We start from the raw sequence: 22183 nt of genomic DNA on the forward strand, positions 1-22183 counted from the left end.
TGCAGAGAGGACTAGGCAAACGTTGAATCAAGAAGTTGCCTTTTGTAAGCTGGAATCTCAAATCACTAATACCTGTAGCGTGTGGCATAGGAACATGCACCGTTTAATTCAGTGGAAAGCTGTGGTATTAAAATACTGTTTATAATTTTATATATATAATATATATTATTTATCATCACGGAAGAAAATTAACTAATTACAGTTTTCTTTTTGTCCTTTTGCTTTTGCGCCTTGTTTGCTGCTCTTTCTCTGTCACCAGACATCTGTGCTTGGCACTGACTCCCACCACCCCTCGCCATCCTCTCAACCTGGCCCCCATGTATCTTCAGCAAAGCTTCGCAGGAGATGCAAGGAGAGAGCTCGGACAAAGTCCTTAGGCTGTGAGGCGCCCAAAGAGAGCGCTCCAGAACACAGCGAGTCGGAGCCAGACTCTGACAGAAAGGGGCGAGTTTGCTCCGCCGAGCAAGACATGGCTTTCGGCTACAAGCAAAAAGCTGGCAAGGGCAGAACGCTGTTTTCCTTCTCCTTGCAACTTCCAGAGTCATTTCCTTCCCTTCTGGATGATGATGGCTACCTGTCACTCCCTAACCTCTCCGAAACCAACTTCCTGCCTGCCAGCGTGCAGCATTACCTCCCCATCCGCTCCCCCTCCCTCGTGCCTTGTTTCCTCTTCATTTTTTTCTTTCTGCTCTCTGCCTCTTTCTCAGTGCCATACGCCCTCACTCTCTCCTTTCCTCTGGCTATGTGCCTCTGCTACCTGGAGCCCAAGGCGGCCTCCTTGAGTGCCTCACTTGCCAATGACCTGAGTGACAGTTCAGAGGAAGAGGTGTGTACCTCGGCATCGAACACACTCTTTTTCGTGTTCAGTGCTTCAGTCCTAACCAGTGTTAGATTGCTGCAATAGTGGTCCTACTTTCAGAGCCTCATTTCTGTCTGTGCTGATATGTTAGAAGGGGTTTTTTTTGGTTTGGGGGTTGTTGTTTATTTTTTCTTCTTTTTTTTATTTTTTTTCTCATGCTGGGAGTGCAGCTTGGGGCCCAGGGTTAGGCACAACACTGTGTGGAAGTGGCTTGGTTTGAACTGTGTGAGCTGGTGTAAAGTGACTTGCACTAAATAAATTGTCACACATCAGCTCTGGAGTTTTGTATCTGAACCAACCCAGACCTTTTTCTTCCCTCTATCAATTTATTCTAGGGTTAGAATAGTTATCTAAATAGTGCATATTAAGTATCATTTTCTGCGTAATTACTGAAGCATGCATATATATGCATATTTATCTACATTTATTTATACAACTAGCTACCCAACAATAAAGAGCACCCTCACCAACTTCAGCATATTCAAAATCCAGATGGATTCAGCCTTTTGCAAAAGGCTGTCAGCTGTAGCCCAACTGCAGAAAAGACTTTCTGGTCCAGCAAAACCTGGATCTCGATTTTCAGCCTTGATCCCATCTCTGCTGCATATTAAATTGTTTTCCCATGGTTAAATCCAGTGTATCAGTGAGAGGTCAGATTGGGACAGCTGTTCTGCAGCTGTTTGGGGAGCGTGCCATGTGGGCTGTCTTGACATTTGCAATGTTAGATTAGCACTGCCAAAACCGATGCCTCAAGCCACCAGGGTCATCACGGGCAGATAAACCAGTTGCAGTAGGAGTCTGCAGTAGTTCTGGGAACAGTGGATGTGATGATATATCCAGAAGTAGGAAAAGAATCTGCTTAAGTAACAAAGTAGATGGCATCTCAGTTTTTGCTGGTGCCTGGTTATTCTTTGTTGACAGAATAAAATAATGAGTTCATTTTTTACTCAATTTTCTTTTTTCCTCTTTGTCTTCAAGTACAAAAGTACAGTTTTGCTTTGTATGTAAAGAAAAAAGCCCCAGATCAGATAACGATAGACCAGTTGGCCGCTTGTAAAAAAACCGCCTTGGCCATTTGTCAATGCCATTGCAGTAGTTGTCTTCAATAAATCAGATTGCACATCTAAACATTTGTGTCATCTACCACTATTGGTTTTGTAAGATTGGGTGCAGGATTTAATTTCCTTTTTATAGAAAGCCAAAAGTTGCATCAATTTGTCTTGTGAAAACATTGGGTTTGGATGCTTTTGGCTCTGTGATGCCTGACAATTAAAAAATAATGTGCAGTTTCTGATAAAAGGCATCCAAAACACTGCTGTCTCATTTTGTGTCCTCATTTTGAGACAGCATTTAGGTCTCAATTTACATTAGTTCTGCACTTGGATTAATCTAATAGCAGTAACAGCATTAATATAGTGCCAGCTCCAGAGGCAGTAATGAGGCAGTATTTATGTAATACATTGGTCTGTTCCTCTTTCAGAAATGAGCGCTTCTTTTTGTTAGTAAAGTTAGGAAGTATTGAGCATAAAAAAATATAAAATAGGCTTTTTTAGTGTCACTCTTTTCTGAGGGTGATTACTCTGACAGTGCTTCCTGGCAGACAACACAGACTTGTGCCTAATCCACGGGGTATTTCTTGTTCAAAATATTGCATGAAAGTGAATATGTTTTAAACTCAGGCATGTCTGCATTACATTGGCAAAACAAATCACAGCAATTATGATCGCAAGTTAGGGGAGGTGCAGGCGCAGCGTCTCAGGAGATAGCTGCCTTCTGTCCTATTCCATCCCTTGCCTGTCCAGCAGCCCCACCAGCAGCTGTACTACAGCCCATCTTGGAGCTGAGCCTGACCTTTCTTATTCTCCGCTCTGGAGGCCTGCCTTGCTCAGCCTTAATTCACCATTCCCTGCTTTTTGATAACCCCAAATCTTTATTTCAAGTAACTCAGCAATGCTGACTTCAACTCCATGGCTGTCGATTGGCTTATTAGCAGACATGTATGTTGCAATAAAGCAAATTTTATGCTTTATTTAGGATTTCATTGCTCTTATGGTAAAAGAAATAGGAACCTCTTTTTTCCCCTTCAGTTCACAAATGACTGGACACAGAGATGCAGAAGGCTAAGGCCAGTATCCTGAGCCAATCTCATACATTGTTGAGCTTGTTGTCCCTTGAGCAATGCATCTGGATTCAGTCTGTGCAATCAAAGACAAAATCTCACCCCTTAGAATTCATTAGCTTCCATGTTTGTACCTTAGCAGCCAATATTTCTATTGACTTCAAGTTCTTAAATGAACCTTATGTACCAGCCTTGTCTTACTGTGTCTTGACACAAATATTTTAATTCTTTTTAAATGTCTAGATTCATTAATTCCTCTTTTTTTTTTCTTTGTAAATAGGAGTGACAATGCATAGATTTTCTTTTCTATTGCCGTACCTTTACAATTGCTTATAATGTTATAAAGTTATGAGATCCTTCAGTAATAAAGAAACAATTTTCTAACTTTAGTGAAAGCAATTGGACTAGCCTAATAGACTATTTTGACAGTACAGTTTCATTTAAAAATGGATGCAATCTGTCTCACAAGTGGTTATTGCTTGAAAAATTGCATGTAACTTGCATTCATGCACTTATCAAACAGTGCAAAATGTTTCTTTATTCTTCTGCCTGTCAGACAAACAATACAAACTATTCAAAAGAAAGAATAAGAGAAAAGAAAGCAATGAAAAAAATATCAAAAAAAACAGTTTTATGAAACATTGGAGTTGTCAGAAAATGACAGAAGATTGGAGGAAATTCAAAGCTAAGACTGATACTCCATCCACCAGTAGGTTATGGGTTTTTTCTTGTCCGTACTGATGAGATTTGAGGATGAGATGTGTTGTCCTGGCTTTAAATTACCTGCCTGGGTTACTTTAGATTATCTAAGGACCACAGAAAATCACTAATCAAACCCAGAGATCTCGCTGATATCAAAACAACTTGGATGTGCCAGTCTGGAGCAACAGGGAGGACTTTACTTACTAGTTTTCCATATGCTTAGATAACAGCAAAGTATCTTTTGAACTCTCTTCTCAGCCTGTAATAACCTGCACTCCACTCTCTATTAAATCTTGACACTTACGTTCTCCATTAAAATGTTCTTTATGGTGTCAAGCAAAGCAGGGATAGATCAGTCTGTGCAATGCTGTGCTTTGTTTCATCTTTATCACTCATACCTAGTAATTGTTTTGGGGGGTGGGGGGAGTTACTTTTGTTTTTCTCCTGCTTTCATCCATATTCTTAAATTAAATGAGAAGTATTTTTTATTCTTTTAGTGGCAGTTTTCTTTCTTTTTACTATTATTAACAATTATCAGCTGCTCTTTGTTGGAACCGAGTGGGATCTGAGCCTTACCACTACTCCACAGACAGACAGTAGATGGGCTGGGGGTATAGTTATTTGAACTCTTTGGTAATGCAGACAGCCTCATGGTGTATAAATGTGGAGACAAGAAAATCTTCTGTACAAATGAGGGGCTGAAAGTCAGGTGACTGTTAAAGTAGCCTTTTTTTTTTTTTTTAATTATCTTTTCCCCCTCTGGATAAAAATTTAACCACCACTTTATATTGGCTAGAACAAAAATTTGTTAAATAATTTTATTTTAAAAAGTTATTGGGAGAAAAAGATTGTTTAGAAAATATTAGCTGCTTTTTTCCCCCATTTTTTTTTAAAGCTACCTGGCTTCCTTAAGGAAAAAAAAAATCTGCTATTCAAGTAACACTTTTCCAGTAATGTTTTGTATGGCTTATAAATTTGTTCCAGTAAAGCCATATACTGTGTACAGTACGCCTCGAGTCTTCCTCTGAGTCTGTTCTGTTTACTAATATAGCATTTTTATTTTGCTTCTTTGACTTGTGCGTTGTTTGAAAAGCAATGCTAATGCAGTTCACAGGGATGTTGAGTTTAACAGTTCCCCGTGTGAGCCGCGTGTACTGATGAGCTGGGTTTATTCTTTATTCCTGCCTTCCTCTTGGGACCCGGTTACTTGTCTAACCAAATAGACTGACAGTGAGCAGACGGATACTGCGGCTGATGGTGAGACCACTGCCACTGAGGTTTGTACAGTCGCCGGCACCCAGCTATGGCAGGGGAGAGCGTTTTTCCTTGTCTCTTCCCAACCCTGGGCATCGGGGCTAAACCGCATGTCTGTTCCGGCAGCTCAGGACCCCTTTCTGCGCGTGTGTGCATGTGTGTGCCTGCGAGTGGGACAGCTTTGCTGGGGCAGTTGAGTTTTCAGTGCTCCCTACGGGTTCCTCTTATTTCTGAGTTTAGTTTGGAAACTGCAAGGCCTCCACGTTGTGCGGATAGTGGGGCAGTGGCAGTGTCACACACACTGGTGCGCCCCACCTGGATGGTCGTGCTGGTCAGATCATTCCCTGGGGTTTTTTGTTTGTTTGTTTGCGCTTACACTCTGCCGCCTGAGTGAGAGAGTGGGGAAAAAACAGTTAAAAGCAATTTTCAAATTTATGAATAAGGGTATTTCCACATTATAAATACCTAAGTTTTTCCTTGAATTTAATTTCACATGGCATCTTCACATATTGACACCACTAGTCTAGGTATTGTCTTCAGAGGAGGAACATAAAATGTTTATATTTTCCTTGCACTGGGAAGCCTCCTATCCACAACACAGTGCATAGACTGCGCAGACAAATTCAACCCTATGTGACTTCACTGAAGTGCATATAATGCTTTCATAATTAATATGGTTGCAGTTGCAAACATGAGCTGAATTTGGTCTGACATCTGCTAGAAGACAGAGTCTTACCACAAACACTACTGTAGGTTTTCAGAAGGATCTCATTAATATTTGAGACTGCTAAAATTATTGTCAAGGAAAAATTTTTTTTATGACATATCAGGACAATTCAACCTTGGCTGTAAATAGAATAGATTTTAACTGAGTTATAAAGTAATCAACAGATTTTCCCGTGAGTCATTTGACTAATTAGGACTATATGAAAAATTGATGATAAAATATCAGCACAGGCATTAAAAGAATTCAAACAGGGCAACAACATAAACTCTGTTGAGACGAGTCAGGAGTACAAAATCCTTTGAAGTGCCTCTTGCACTCCATAGCTTCAGGCCTTGAACCCTCCAGAAAGTAAAATGTAATCATAAAATTGTGACATTTAAAATGTTCATTTTATTACTTAAAAATGTATGTTAATCTCTGTAGCTGCCATCTTTATTTTAGAGGAGAATATATAACAAACCTCAGTTTTCCTTACAGATACCTGATTTTCAAAATGTGTGGTATATTTGCCACCTGAAAATTGCACCCTCAGAAACCGGGTTGCTGGGGCAGTCCTTATGGCATTACTTTAGAAAACATGCACTGAAGGGGATGGGATGTCTGTGTCATTCCAGATGACCACCCCTGCAGACCTATCTCCTGAAAGATTATATACAGGCTAAATATGAAATAAAATTATAGAAATACAGGAAGGGGCTGAGCTTAGGAAAATAGCATTTCAAGCAAATAAAATGTGCTTCCTTCTGTAGAAAGTGTTGCGGGTTGTTTGCCCATGGCGAGTTTATGCAAAGCTTTGCGTGTTGCCCAGATGATACCATATGTGTAAACTCTGGGTTTACGGAATTCCAAAGAATCTGCTGTTGCCTTTCAGTACTAGTCCAGCCATGACCTTGGTGAGAAGGTGCAGCCGCTGCTCCATAAATAGAGATCTATGGATGTGGAGTGTAGCAATTTTTATAAAAGGAAAGGGGTTTATACCGCTTTGTTAACAAATAACAAATTTGAGAAGAGGAGGTTTCCTCTGAGTTAGAAAAACTGTGCAAAGCCAGTGCGTCTACTCCTCCTTAAGCCCTTATTGTAGAGAAAATGGGATTTTAACCCAGTATGTACCTCTCACCAATGTCCATAAAGCCTTAATTGATATGAGTGGGTAAGGTGTTGTTTTCCAATCTTTCTCATGCTGGCAGTCGGATCAAGAGGAGGACGGAGATCTAAAGGCACAGGTACAGAAACGAAAGGCCTAGATGTTGCTCAGGTATCAATGTGGAGGTGTTCACCTCTTTCAGCATGTTACTGTCGGTTCTCTGTGAAGAAATGTGTAGAAACAGCATTTTGTATCCTTTCAATACTGTGTCCCTTACCTTTCCCTTTCTTTTTCACTTCTTTCAGAATAGTCTGATTAAGCGAATACAGGGTGAAAATGTGTATGTCAAACATAGTAATCTTATGTTAGAGGTTGGTATTGGTATATACCAGTGCATGTACGTACATGTGTGTTAGTTTTAGTGGTAAACTGTGGATCTGCACTATGATGCATGAACTGTGTACTCCCACCTCCTAATAGATTATTTTTTTTCTCAGATTATGATGACTCCTCTAACTTGTACTATAAATACAGATATATGCGTGTGCGTATATGTGTGTGCCTCCACGCGCATATGTATGTTTGTTTGAAGCCTCCTGATCAGGTGCAAATTATAGCGATACGGATAAGCTCTCTAAGAGTGTATTTATACTCACTTGTACGAGATATGCTATGCTGTTATCTTTCAAAATGCCACATTTTCACAGAGTGTTGTGTTAGTGCTGTGCTCCCTGGCTCCCTGAGCTGTTACTTCCCTCTATACTAACCAAGTTGTGTGTTTTGGCTCTAAAATTTGGTTGGCTTAGGATGTATCACAAACTGCTCTATTCTTTTAAAACTGTCCAGGACCTAGACAAAACCCAGGAAGATCTGATGAAACATCAGACCAATATAAGCGAGTTGAAACGCACCTTCTTGGAAACCTCCACAGAAACGACTGTGTCTAATGAGTGGGAGAAGAGGCTTTCCACATCTCCCGTTCGGCTTGCAGCAAGGCAGGAGGATGCTCCTATGATTGAACCACTAGTGCCTGAAGAGGTCAGCATGAGCTGAAAGGATTCATTGTGTATTTGTCTATTCATTTTTACTTATAGCAGCCCTCAGTAGATTAGAGGCCATAGTTAGAAGCTATTCCCTGCTTGTAGGCATCCCCTTTCCTCAGGACTGAAGCTCTAGATGCAAGGAAGATGCAAGGAAGAGCAGATACTATCAACATATATAAAAATATATATAGTATATATATAAGAATATATATGTATTTAGAGAATGAAATTCACTATAAGCTGTGTGGCAGAATTGGGTCTCTCTGAGCTGTCGTTACAGTTTCGGTGAGCTTGAGGAAGTCCAACCATGCATGAAAGAAACTGTGAAAGTGATGGAGAGAAAATTTAAATAATGGTGACTGACTGGGAGAAGCAGTGTAGTGAGACAGATGGGGGTATGGTGCCAGGCTTGACAAGAAAATACAGAGCAAAGGGCAGAACTCTCTCAGTCTTTGAAGACAGGGAAGAAATAATGATGATAATTAGACCACTTTGGCCAGTTCCATAAGGGTCGCTGCAGTCTGCTGGATACTGTTCCATTGAAGACCCAATGCAGATTGCTAAGTGTCTGCATTTCTATGCAGTGTGCATGTGTGAAAAAATCCTGATTACTGTGCGGTCTTTGAAGTGTTTGTAAGAAACTTGTGAATTTAAAAGCTGGCATTTACTTAATTTGTGGGTAGATAATGACATGTAGGGGTAGCAACATTCATGTTGCAGTAAAATACATAGATCTTCAAAAAAAAAGACAGCATCTTGGTTAAAATCCAGTGGAGCAAAAAGAAATAAGCTCGTGTGGTTTGCATGAAAGTTCATTTTTTTTTATTCTATTGTGGATGGATATCTGGTTTCTGCCTCACAGAAATCATCTTTATGGTTACCTCTTGGTTTTAGCATTACAGACCAATAATGCAAGTGGTCTTTGCATTTTGCAAAGATGTGCAATTTGCTTCTGTGCCCACAGCACTGATGTAATGTTGTAAGGAACTCAGCAAAAATTGGCTGGAAAGGCTGTTCTGCTTTTCAGCCTCAGAGGTTGGTGTTGCAGTCCCACAACTCTCTGGGGAAGGGAATCTGTGGAGGCACGCAGGTAGCACGTGTTGGCTTCTCCGCTTAGGGAAAGGGATATTGCCAAGAAAAAGGCTGTCTCCTCCTCCTCTCCCACATCATACCCATCTAACCAGTGGCTGATACAGGCATCAGACATGCACTGGTGTGGCCATCAAGTTGAATTAAAATACCTAAAAAAGCGGACTCAATACCCAGAGCTTCCCTTTTGTGGGGAGCACAGAGGAGTCGTAGTGTTGTTCCTACCGTCTTGTTCAGGAATCATAATAGACCCTAGAACAGATTAGTTCGCTTGTAGTTGAAAATACGGGTTTTCTTTCACGAAAGAAAACTGTAAAATAAAATTATAAATATAATGGACAGGATGCATTTAACATATTAAAGATGTAAGGAGTGGATGAAAAGGGAGCAGGTAGCTAGCTGAGCCTGAATCAGATTGCAGAGGAAGCAAACTTAAAATAGCACCACCCTGTTAGTTTAATGTCTTTATTACTTTAGAAATGTAATAACAATTTTTAATTAAAACACACAAGCAATAGCAAAGGCTTACACAGTTATGTAGGCTTCACCCTGAGGAAACACATCCTAATTTAACCATTCTTTTGGAAAGGAAAAGGGCAAGAATTATCCTTATCTGGTATCTCTTATCTTACTAGTGGAAAATGACTTGCTCAAAAGCAATGTATCTAACTAATCTACAGCTATTTCACAGAACCTCACCCAAATGAAGGCATTTCTGTGGAAAATCGAGAGAGGATTTGAGCTATCAGAGACTAACTCTGAGGTGACTTCTGGAAAAAAGGGGCCCCTGCTGTAGGTAACATGTGGCCATCCTTTTTGGTCCCACTTAGCAGGGTGGTTTCAATTCACATGTCCTGCTGAGAGAGGAATTTTTCAGGAAAAAAATGAAGTCATCCATAGGTCAAATTTAGCACCTTGATATTTACCAAAAAATGCAGAGGCAGTCAGGGCAGAGAGCATATAGAACTGCATTAGGTAGTGCCTTCTGCTAGTAAAAGAAGTTACACATTTAATTTAGCAGATCCACTTTAAAATTGTATTCAGTGTATTGTTACCTGTAGCTCTTTCATTTAAAAAAAAACCAAGAACAGAAGGGAAAATATGCCTTTTCAAAATGTGCAAACCCACCTGGTTTGTTACAATAGTAGAGAAAATACTTCGTTCTTCTTTAGTTATGAAAAATACAGTTTTAAATATCTGCCATGATGGTGGCCGATAGCTGCAGAACATGAAAGCAAACATATTACCAAACTCCTTGACAATGTTTAATCTGACCTGGATTGGATCAAGCCAACACTTTTATGCATCTCATCGCAGTCGGGGAGATGAGCTTTTACTCCTTCCTCTTTCTAGTTTCACATCTTTCTTTAAATTTTTGCCTTTCTTCTTGAGTATAGGCTTTTGTCATGCCAGTCATAACACTTCCACTGGCATGTCTATTAAGTGCACTAGCCACTGGAGTGGCTAAGTGCAAGGTCAAATAGCTGGGTGCTGCTTGCATAGTCAAAGAAAATCACATAGCCACTGAAGTGCCTAGAAAGGGTTTAGCAAGAAACCTATTTTGTTCTGTAGAGACTTGCTTTCTCTGGCCAAATGGCAACAGTGGCTGGCTGAGAAGGTGGCTCAAAAGGCTTAGGAATTGGAGTCTTACCAACATTTAACATTTTCCCAGTTGGTCAAGTTGCAGAGATACTACTCTCACAGCACTGAGAAGGCACTGATGGGATAAAAAACTGAGGAGGAGTTCAGTGTCTCGTTATAGTGATAATAGAGCAATGGTTAGCTTCCTGTGTAGGAGGAGGACTCTTGAGGCCTCTTATACCAGCAGGGAGTGCTGCAATCTTTGCAGGGCACACCTTGTGCCTGCTTCAGCAGGAAGGGCTGCAAACTCAGAAGAGAGCCTCATCGAGGGTGAAGGTGGAGGGGCCTGTTCTCAGCATCAGTCACTGTTAAATGAACAATATGAGATGAAAGGAACACAGTGCATCCATACCGAGGTGTTACTCATTTTAGTGGGTTTTGTACTACACAAGTGGTTTGCTTGTGACGACTTTGCATTCACCACAGAGAGGCACTGATTTCACTTCTTATTGGAAACCTCTTTACTGTAAAATGATTCTCTTTAATTCTGTTTCCTAATTTACCATTCAGTTAATAATATTTAGTGTAGAGAAATATGATGAGCTACTGTATAGTGGACTTTATACCCTCCGCTTACTAAAATAATTTATTCCCCTGACATTAGACCAAAGAAGAAAGAGAAAAATCAGAAAAACTCATATTTTTGCAGAAGGGAGGTACTACATTCCTTGAAATGCAGGTAAAAACAAACAATACTTTCTTGAAATGCAGTCAAATAGGATGGCAATTATTTATTATTTTATTTTTTTTTTTCCGTTCCAAGCCCTCCCTTTTTAATATGTTTTTTTATTATTATTATTTCACAAGTTGCAGATGGAGATGTAATCAGGGGACAAAATTCTGAAGAATGAGTCCCCTCCAGAGCTTATGTCTTCCTAATGGAGACTGATTTCTCTGCTAGTTAGAAATCTACTTGCACAGTGCTGTTTGTGGATGTTGTTTGTGGTTGTGCATGCATTTCCAGCATAAACCTCACTGAGAACGTTATGGTGAATGGGGCACTTCTGTCACTAGAATGAATTTCCTTTATATTATCAAGTGAATCTAGATTATGCCGAGTGATGGTGAACTTTGTATTTTTATTGGTTTTTCTATTAGCCAAGTGTGATAGAGAAGAAGCTGCAGGAAGGAGAATCTGCTGGCACTTTGGTTACTTCTCATCAAATCATTATCCAGAAAAGTATCCCATCATCCCTAGAGGTTATTTTTAATTCATTCGATTTTAAACTACCTCATTTGTTTAGTTAAATACAGAAATTATGGTCTTAAGGTCAAATAGCTGGGTGCTGATTGCATAGTCAAAGAAAATCACATAGCATATTTGCATGAGGAGGGAAAAAGATGCTGCAATTAAGTTCCATTCAGAATCTTTAGTAGTATGTTTAGTTTACACAGTTAACTGTGTGGTACTGCTCCATTTAGACAATCCTGAAGAGGGTTGAAGTTATTCTAATGAAAACAAGGAAATTCAGTGCAGGCTACAGCTACGTACAAATGCATACTATTATAAAACCTCATCAACAGTGTGTTTGTGACAACCGGGGAACAGTTGAATGGGCTTATTTGCCCTATTTGTGTAATTTTTTTTTTCTTTTACGGTAACATTATGAACCTCTGTGATATGTGATTTTTAACCCCAGGATGAGTCCAATCATCATTTTAAAACATGCCCTGAAATGCTATACCACTTAAAACGAATACAAACATAGTGTGGCAAAAATATTTTTTGTGTCCACGTTATATGGGCCTCTGAGGAGAGACAATAGGCAAAGAAATCATATGCCTAAGGTGATTCTGCTTGTTTGTTTGATAACTGCTTTAAGAACTACAATGGTAAAAGTTGTTATGTGCTTTCAGAAGAGGCAGCATTGATTTCTTAGAAGTCTTCATACTTTAGTGTTCCTGAAGTACAGATAAACCTTCAGATATTCTAATTTAGCTTTTATATCTCAAATATAGGGCACTGAGGATTGGGTTATTATAGACAAAATACCCTCTGAGGTAGTTGATGGTGAATCGGAAAAAAATCTGGCATACAAGGTAGTGACTGTGAGCGGTAAAACTGCCTTTCCACCTGAGATGTTAAAATCCAGTACCGTTCTAATGCAGAGCTTTGAGGACTTGGAAAGCGAAATACAATCCAATGAGGAGAATAAGCAGAAAATGTTCACTCTAGGAAAGTCCTATGATACCATGTCTGGGAAAATTGTAACCATGACAAGTAAAGCTAAAGAGGGCGAGAAAGCAGTACAAACTTCAGTAGAAACTTCACAAAAAATGGAAAGGGAAGTGCAAGAATCTGTGAAAATCATTCCAATAGTGACCAAGTATGAAATTCTCAAGCCCGTCACTGATGAGAAAGCCAGGCGGGGATCCGACATGCAGAGCACAAAAAGAAAGCTGTCCGACTCTCTGACACCCATAAAGGAAGCAGAATCTCAGTTGCAAAGTCCTGAAGAGGAGAGTTTGAAAAAGACACTAAAGATGGACCAGGATTTGCAATTACATGGTACACTGGGAAGCTTACAGCTTGGCAAAGCAGAGAAGCATCTTGGCAGTGAAGCTGTAAAAGCAGGGGCGTTTGCCTGGACAGATAAGAGCCTGTCTGAGTGGAGATATTCCAGAGAACAACCATTTACCATTGCTACTGCTCACTATGTTACTGAGTCGTCTGCATCAAGAGTGGTGGTAACAAGTGGCTTTGACTTCATGCCACGATTTAAAGATAAAAGCATGACTTCTTTTAGGCAATCCCCTCACACCGCCCTACCTTTTGGTTCTCTTGCTGCCTGGCTTTGTGTTGACAGCAGCCAACCCAGCTTATTTTTTTTCTCTCATACTTTGAATCTGTTCCACAGTCTGAAACAGACATTATATAAGGCTTTCAACCTTTCTGGTTTATTTAAAGATCCGTGTTACTGAAATGTACTATTGCTGCTGTGGCTTGTTAATAAAAGGAAAAAAAAAAAGATTTGCTTGAACCAGCAAAATGCCAATGCTAACAACTATGCTTTTAAACTGTTGCTTACTACAGCCATTATGAATTCGCTCTGATTTATTTTCCCATTCTTTTCCCGTTTCCAACTTCTCTGTGCCCCTGCAACCTTCTCTCCTTTTCCTCTGTCTCTGCCTTCAGTTTTGGCAATTAATATGTCTGTTCATGTGGGTCTGCCTTTCTTCTGTGTATGACTCTACATTTCTTTGTCTATTTAGACTAAACAGTCCACCAGTGAAAAAACCTTGGATGGTTCAGATATCTTCACTCTAATAGAGTCTGCCAGAAAACCGACTGAGTTCATAGGAGGGGTTACTTCAACTTCCCATAGCTGGGCTCAGGTGGCCGTTTGATTCCCTCCATCAGTGTTATAACTGCACAACAATTACTTTTGCTTTTCTGTTGTTTCCTGGTTTTTTGCACAATTTGGAGCTATATAAGTAATGCATGTATTCATGTGCCTTTTCCTTTGTTACAAGAAATCACAACAGAAACTTCACTGAAAAATGAAAAAAAAAAACAAACCAGGTTTCCTCTCATTTCACTTTATTTTGGTCATTGTGCAGGGTATTGTATTTTGCCTTTATAAAACTCCCACAAAAATACCAATGAGAAAAACACTGACATTGACATTTCACTTTTAAAAGTTGTGATTCTTGCTTTGTTTTGCATTTCTACTGTACTGATAACATCCTGAGAACAAATCCGTGCAACATGAGAGAAATAAATTGGCAAAATATAATACCCATTTTTTAGTTTATGTTCACAGTACATTAAGCTGAGGAGCTACGGCAAATAGTGTTGTCTCCTTCTGATGCTGAGTGTTCTTTTCCTCCTTCCCTGCAGAGAATAGACACAACGACATCTCAGGAGATAACTTCCAGTGACATGAAGCAAGCAGTTCAACCACATCAGGATACAGTGAAGAAGGTTGTACAGGAGACTGTAGTTGTCAAGGAGAGACATGGGATGGAGGTGCATGCAGGCGGGGATCCTGCTAAAGTGGTTGGACTTGCGCTGGATGCCCAGGCTGAGGCAGCATCCGCAGTGGCTGCTGGCGTGAAAGGGAAGGAGGGCTCTTCTGGGACTGAGGGGGCGAAGGAGGAAAAAAGGGAGGAGGCTGAGAAAGCCCTAACCAAACAGGAAGGAGTCACTGCCACTGCTTCATGTGAGCAAGCAGAGGAGCACAGAACAACAGTCCAACTTTCAGAGTCTTTGGAAAGAAAATCTCATTTTGAGGTAACTTGTTATTAAATCACTCACACCTGTGCTGAATTGTGAACATAGGCAATGGTGGACTGAGTTAATTCCTGTCATGGAAAGTAAAGTGTGCCAAGTTTGTATGATTGCATCTTTGAAGCATGCAGTTTGTTTCTCCTCTTATTTCCTCCTTGCATGGCATGTGCAAGGCTTGTTGCTGCTTTCCATCATTAGCAAAACGCCATGCATGTTTTATGTAAAAGTGCTTTTCATGCTACAGAGAAATACTGAATTTCGTGGCATGTTATGCAACAGATAACAAGATCAGCTGGCATTGTCTTTGGGAAAGTCTGTCCAGATTGGCAAAGTTCATATGTCCTCAAAGACAGGAAATAGATTTATTTTTTTTTCCACTCTTGGTACAATTATGAACAAGTGTACAGTGTCTTAACCCAGGTTCCTTACCTTAGACCCATTAGCAGAATTTCAAGTGCTGGTTTGCAGAGGGGTTTTTTCCAAAGAAGGCAGAAGACTAACCCTGAACAGGGTTCATTCTCTCGTCATGTTAAGAAAACACAGAATCACAGAATCCCAGAACAGTTGAGGGTGGCAGGGCCTTCTGGAGCTCATCTGCTCCAACCCTGCTGCTCAAGCAGGGACACCCAGAGTCAGTTGCTGCCCAGGACCATGTCCAGAAAGCTTCTTCTGGACATCTCCAAGAAGGAGTCTCCACAACCTCCCTGGGCAACCTGTGGCAGTGCTCGGCCACCCTCACAGTGAAAAGGTGTCTCCTGATGTTCAGAGGGAATCTCCTATTTTTCAGGTTGCGACCATTGCCTCTTGTAGTTTTTAGAATGTTTTTGAACTTTGTTTTCATGAAGTCCAGGGAAGAGTGAAGTGTTGCCAGCATTATATACATGTAGGTACCACTGTAATGAAGATAATTTTCTCCTTTTTTTTTTGTTAAATGCAGAGCACTTTTTAGTTGTTCTTTCTTTTCCCCAAGCAAAAAAAAAAAAATCCTTCTGAGAAATCCATATTCCAATTCCTTGTTTTTTGTTCACACAGTCACCAGTTGTGAAGACTGAGACTATCAGTTTCAGCAGTGTTCCTGGTGGGGAAAACCTTGAAATTTCAACAAAAGAAGTGCCAGTAGTCCATACAGAAACAAAAACCATTACTTATGAGTCTTCTCAGGTAAGATATTCTGCAAAAGACACTGTCTAATTTAATATGCCCTTAAGGAACTCATGTTTCTTTACCCATTTTTAAGTGTATGCCTTAGTGTAAATTGTTCTAAATTGTTCAAGTATTAAATATTGGCATGAGGAGGATGTACATCAGAATAACTTACCTGAGGGTGACTCTCATGTTCTGGTGTAGGGCCTTTCTAGATAAAACTACAGATTTAAAAACGCCAGCTCCTCATCTGTCCTTCCAGAAGTGAAGGGGAGCCTCCAGATGTGGACAGAAAAATACTGACACATGATCACCCTAATAGCAGTTATCTCCCTACCATTAGATGCTCACTTTATGAAGAACTGTAGAAACAGGGAAGTTTAACAGTCCAGTTCTTGTCTCCCTGTGCTCAGAAGCACTTTTTTTGATGACTGGTTTTCTCTTCTGGTTCCTAGGTGGATTCCGGTGCTGACTCCGAACCAGGTGTATTGATGAGTGCACAGACTATCACATCTGAAACCACCAGCACTACAACTACTACACATATCACCAAAGTAAGTCCTCAGAAAACAGGGAGCTCTTTTTTCACCAGGGTGCATGCTTTCTTAAGCTCAGTTCCGTGATTTATTTCAAATTGTGGACCCATGCTTATGCTCTCTAGGCAAAATCTTGTATGCTTTGGGTACCTGTCTTCGTTTACCTGTCTTTGGCTATACTGACTTGATTAACTCATCACCCAAAAACTTGACCAGAGTCCTGAAAGTCATGAACATTTAGCGTATGTCTTTGCAAACACAAAACCTTGTTGTGCAGAGACACTTGATTTACCTGCAAATACTATCTGGAACTGGAAGCAGTATAATCACATTGGCATCATTTGGTAGCCTGGAAGGAATAATTCACCTGAACATGAGGCTCCACTGACATGACTATACTGCCTTTCATTCCTGAGCTGTTGCCCGTGCACTGTGTTGAAAGCACATAGTAAATCTGTACCATGTAATCATAACAGGACATTCAGTCAGCTCAGACACCATGGCTGTGTTTCTGGGTAGTACCCCGGGGAACTCTCCAACAGCCAGACTGAAAGCTCATAGCTGCAAAGACAAAAGATGTCGGGTCTTCCAAGTTCCAAGACAGCATCTAAGTAACAGTTCCTCCCTAAGCAGAAACTCTCTTAGTGCTCTGATAGCTCTCCTACCAATATTCACTGGGGACAGGATTTCATCTTTCTGCAGTGAAGTTTCTAATGCTACTAACCCTTTAGTAGATGAGCTATACAAAGGCCATACCACCCTGTATTGTATGGAGTGTCTGTATTCCCATTCTGTTCTTCATGGGACAAATTTACTATGAATACCTACCATTTTTGACATACAAACATCTCTCCTGATATATGTGCAGATTGACTAGAATCATAAAATAATCTGTGTTGGAAGGACCTTGGGAGGTCATTAATCCATTGAGAGCAAGCTGACTTCAGAGCCGCATAGGGTGCAGTTCTGGGTTGCCCCTTCTGCATGTGCTGTTTGAACCAGTTCAGTCCAGTCATGTCTGGGTTCCTGCCCTGATCATTCTCTGGATGAGTAGCAGCACTCCAAAGTTACTGACGTGCATTTATCCCTCCCATCTAGACTGTGAAAGGAGGCATCTCAGAGACAAGAATTGAAAAAAGAATAGTCATCACAGGAGATGCAGATATTGATCATGATCAGGTAAAATTTATAAACTGCTAAAAAAGCTACCATGAAGACTGCCAAAGAGAACATTTCTAAATACTGCTTTGACAGATACTGTTCATACTGGCATGCCTTAAATTAAACTGGATTAGTAGTTAAATCATTGATGGTATATTTCATATTTTAATCATTTTCCCCATTTGTAAATTGTGTAATATCTCATGAATCTCTCCACCTTGCTACTGATCATGCATGTTCCACCTCCTTTTTGTTTTTGCCCTTCTGTGGTTTCCTTGGGATAGGCGCTGGCTCAGGCAATTAAAGAAGCCAAAGAGCAGCACCCTGACATGTCAGTGACCAAAGTAGTGGTACATAAAGAGACAGAAATCACACCAGAAGATGGGGAGGATTGACCAGAGGTAAGAAGATTAGATGATTTTCCTAGGCATTTACTGGGCTGGCATGTTGCAAATGTTGTTCTCCTACCATATTTCACCTGTAACTCTTCGCTTTCTCTCAGTGGCATTTTCCACTTGCATTTGCGTTGGTTATCAGTTCTGGTATTTGAAAGTAAACCACGTTCAGCTCTAATCATCTGTCTTCATTTAACGGTGCCAGCTGGAGAAAGAGAACTACTCATTTGCTTTCGTTGGCTCTCTGAAAAGTCCTCATTGTCCATGCTTTGTTATAGTCTAATTTTCTAATTCTGAAGTAATAAAAAATCATCTGCTTTCGTATCATTTAAGAACAAAAATAATTTGTTCTTAAAGGTGTGCATTTTGGTTTAAAAATGCCAAGGAAAAAACCTACAGCTGCTTTTTAAATGTCCCTTGCAGATATGTTACAAGTTATGCTTTAATTCCCAACTTGCAAAGATATAGTCCAACTTGCTGTTAAACGCAGTGAATTAGTTTGTCAGTATTTGGGTGTCTTGGCTTTCTTGTATTTGAAAGAACACTTTATGTTTTAAAGCAGCATTGTTTATCAGGATGAGATGATAATGCAGCTTTTCTTGTGTCAAGCTTTTTTTCAGTAAAGGCATGCTCTCCAATAGTGGCTGGATAAACAGACATCTTAATATTCCTATATTTCTTCTCTGTGCAGAAACATGCCATGCATACTAACCTGCTATGCAAAAGCTGTTAATGCCAGCACCACTGCACAAATTGCTTTGAATGCTGTATGCAGAAGGGGGAGAAAACGCTGCTTGTCAGATTTGTTGGAATCAATAGCAGCATTTTATTCTTAAAACAATATGTATTCCTTAGCACTTGGTGTAAGTAACAGAGTATAATGCACAGCACCTTTTGAAGCTCTTTGGCTCTTCTGCTTTTGGATATACAGACCCTAAAGAAAACTGAATTTCAGTGTCAGTTATTTATTTGGAAGATGGAACCAGTCACTAAGGAGTGAGTAGCTGTGATTCTTGTGGTATTCTGCTAATTGTTTCAGAGACAGCTCAATGTGGCTTGCTTAAAAGTCTATTGATGTCGCTAATTCTTTCCACTGGCATCAGTGGACTTTGGATTTGGTCCAAGTTGCTCATACTGGGATGATGCCATTTTCAAATAGCTTTTCTTACATGAACAAAGTTACAGAATATCTTTTGTAAGAGAGTAGTTGCTTCAAATAATTAACTCAATTCTCTTTTCTGCAGGAATAACCTAGATTGCATATGAATCCAGACATGCATACCAGTAGGAATACGAGAGCCTATACGGAGTCTCAGTTCCAACATGACTGACTTGTATCTGTCTATGGAAAATTTCAGTACAGAAGAATTGATCTTGACCGTTAATAAAGAAACTGGCAGAGATACCTTCCCATAGAAAGCAATCTGAATCAGCAGCAGTTAAACAGTATTGCATGAAGCAACAATAAAATTACAGAAAAGCAGCATTTTTAATTTTCTTAAAATGTCTAAGTTTTCAGCTATACCTGCACGTTCATAAACAATATAAACAGTGATCTCATGTAACACATAAACAGTTCATGCCTTTCACAGTTTCTGAAAGTCTAAACAAATTAAAATTTGTTAGGTGGCAAGCCTTTTGTTTATGGATATTGTAAATGAAGATTACCCCCAAAATGCTAGAAGCTGTATAGGTACTGTGTATAATGTTTTACCACACATTAGATGTGCCAATAACACAGTTTATTTGGTAAACAACTTGAATCTTATATTTGTTTCATCTGGTTTTATTACTGCCCGATAAACAATGATGAATCTCTACTCTTATCAAAACATTTAAATGCTTACAAAGTGTGCTTTGTATACCTGAATGAATACCCTATGAGGTAGTAATGATTTTAGTATATTAACTTTACCGATTTTTGTCAGCATTGTTCAGAGTCAGCTTCCAGTCACCCTTCACAGATCCTAACCTTGTAAATTGTATGTAGTTATTTTGGAGAAAAAAAAAAAGAATATCTGTATTTTACTTAGTTTGCAGCTTTAGAAAATTATTAATCTGAAATAACCGTGATGGTTTTCTATTGATTTCCCTTTTGTTCTCAGAGGAAAAAGAAAATCTGTTTGAGAATCTGGTCAGCATTTACTATCTAGTTCAGAGTCAAGCCTTAACCTGTACAGAACATCCACCAAAAACTCATTAGTGTCCAGCTCTAATACCCACAGAAGGGATAGCGTCCATTACACTGTCAGCTGCATCACAACACATGGTGAATGTATGTTTCTGCATAGTGAAATAAAAGTGGTAAATGCATCCAAAATCGTATTGTTCTGTGTCTAAAAGCACCTAGAGGTTTTTAATATTCAAAACATCAAAATGTTACATTTGTAGGACACCACAGGTTTTACTCGTGTGCACAGTAGATGTGTTTTGTCTTCAGCGGCTGACGCTGCACTGTGCAGACAGTGGGAGTTAGCAAAGCATCCGAAGGGATGACGGTGTTCACCTTTGTGCATATGATGTTAGCAAAGGAAAAGGACTGTTTGGTTCCTTCTGTTTTCTCTGGTTGTGTAAACATTTCACTGAAGCTAAATGAAGGATTTTGTCATTGCTTAGAAAGTAAAGGACAGTAGGGCTTGATCCAGATCCACTCTCTTTTAGTACATTTGTTCTGAAATATGGATAAAATTCTCTTTAAATCAGTACTTACTTACGGTTCTCTTTCTGCTCCTTTGCCACATCTCATTGACACTCCCCTGGTAGTTTAAGAGATATATGTAACAATTAATTCACCCTTCAATCTGTATTTCTTTGCAGTATTGAAAGAAAATGGGTACAAGCAGACTTTTCAGGACATAAAGGGCCAAATTTGCCCTTCGTTGTTTACACAGGGCTCCCTCCCATTGAAGTCAATGGATTTGGCTTCATTGGAGAGCAGGATTTGACCCAGTGACTTGTTAATAAATGTTTATTTTCATAATTTAGAAAAAAAAATAGTATATATAGAGAGAATAACCTGTAGATAATAATTAAAAGTAATATCCTGAGGCTTTTAAAGCTTTACCCTTAGTCTCTAAAACATCTTCCTTCCACCAGCCATTCTTCATGCCTTTAAATCCAGAGTGCTAATGATGTAACACACACCCCCCCCCCCAAACTCCCATCATTGCTCACTTTTCACCTGCTAACCGCCGGTTCGTTGTGAATTTTGATGGCCCTCTCCTAGTCCAAGAGCATCTCTGTTCTCATCCCTCTGGGTGACAGTAGGCTCAGCTCTCTGGTGCTGCTGGCAGCCAGGGGTGGAGGAGGTCCTCACCTTGTCTCGGCAGACAGCATGCCAGGTCCTCCCTACTGCATCGGGAGTTTAAAAATAGACTCTGAAGCCATATCGATCCTCCCTCAGGTGCCCCTCATGTTGTCAGCTAAGGAACAGCATTGTATTACCTCAGAGAGACACGAGGCGATCACACAGCCTTCTCTCCAGAGTTAGCATTATATTTTAGCATGGCTTGAGGAGATTGTACTCTGGTGATCCTGCACAGTATGTATGCTGTCTAAAGATATTGTGTCATAAGAAGTTAGTCTCCTTGGAAAGGACGCTCACCGCTAAGACACAGCCTAAGCACATACAAACTATGAGGAGATGAGAGTGGACAGGCAAGGACATCTCAGTGCCACTGTTGGTAGTAGACCCTTGTTTGGGGGATGGTTCCTGGAAGTGATGGCTTTGGTGTTTGTTAGAAACTGTTTCTTGGGTTGTCTACCTAATGCTGTGCCACATGAAATAAAGAGCACCTGCCTGTTTCTACCAACCATCTTTTGTCTCCGTCTCTTCTCATTTATTGTTGGTCTTTGTCTGGCCTCTCGACGTAAAACAGCTTAGAAAACAAACCATCAAATATTGTGTTACTTGAAAACACCATTGCCAACACAGGCAGCAGTACAGGAGACAGACTCACTTGCTACAACTGGAGTCACAGCTTCAGCCCTACACTCTGCACCATTGTAGTAAGGGAGCCAGATGTCCGGGCAGGGCTTTGCACACCAGGCAAGAGTGGGCATCACAAGTGATCACAGCAATTGTGACCATTACAGATACAGAAAGAGTGAATACATCGCCTTGGCATTTTTTAAGGTTTTTTGAAATCCCTTAACAGTTATCCCTCTGAAGTTTTTTTAAGGCTGTCTCATCACAAATG

The 22183-nt window shown here is 40.1% G+C and overlaps 2 protein-coding genes across 27 annotated transcripts in view; both read left to right on the forward strand.

The window, feature by feature from the left end:
- The window catches only part of EPB41L3 (erythrocyte membrane protein band 4.1 like 3), a 143299-nt gene extending 121500 nt beyond the window's left edge, over positions 1-21799 (forward strand). For 5 of the 26 annotated variants that reach the window (XM_039382200.1, XM_039382194.1, XM_027746947.2 and 2 more), the window contains exons 13-26: positions 260-826; positions 4904-4957; positions 6849-6884; positions 7051-7116; positions 7592-7783; positions 11123-11197; positions 11617-11718; positions 13732-13854; positions 14360-14752; positions 15782-15910; positions 16348-16446; positions 17527-17607; positions 17874-17990; positions 19229-21799. In XM_039382200.1, the coding sequence (XP_039238134.1) occupies positions 260-826; positions 4904-4957; positions 6849-6884; positions 7051-7116; positions 7592-7783; positions 11123-11197; positions 11617-11718; positions 13732-13854; positions 14360-14752; positions 15782-15910; positions 16348-16446; positions 17527-17607; positions 17874-17984 (2028 nt within the window). In that variant the 3' untranslated portion in view covers positions 17985-17990; positions 19229-21799. The remainder of the gene's footprint in view (positions 1-259; positions 827-4903; positions 4958-6848; positions 6885-7050; positions 7117-7591; positions 7784-11122; positions 11198-11616; positions 11719-13731; positions 13855-14359; positions 14753-15781; positions 15911-16347; positions 16447-17526; positions 17608-17873; positions 17991-19228) is intronic. The other 21 variants (XM_039382201.1, XM_039382204.1, XM_039382206.1 and 18 more) reach the window with 16 other exon arrangements.
- Positions 11725-13705, forward strand: LOC120322482. The gene has a single exon (XM_039382210.1). It carries the CDS (start codon positions 12598-12600, stop codon positions 13438-13440), a length of 843 nt encoding a protein of 280 aa, XP_039238144.1. The 5' UTR covers positions 11725-12597; the 3' UTR covers positions 13441-13705.
- Positions 21800-22183: the final 384 nt, after the last annotated feature.

This window comes from Pipra filicauda, unplaced genomic scaffold (assembly GCF_003945595.2).
Source record: "Pipra filicauda isolate LSUMZ 115617 unplaced genomic scaffold, ASM394559v2 scaffold260_size1094732_pilon, whole genome shotgun sequence".
NCBI classification, from domain to species: Eukaryota; Metazoa; Chordata; class Aves; order Passeriformes; family Pipridae; genus Pipra; species Pipra filicauda.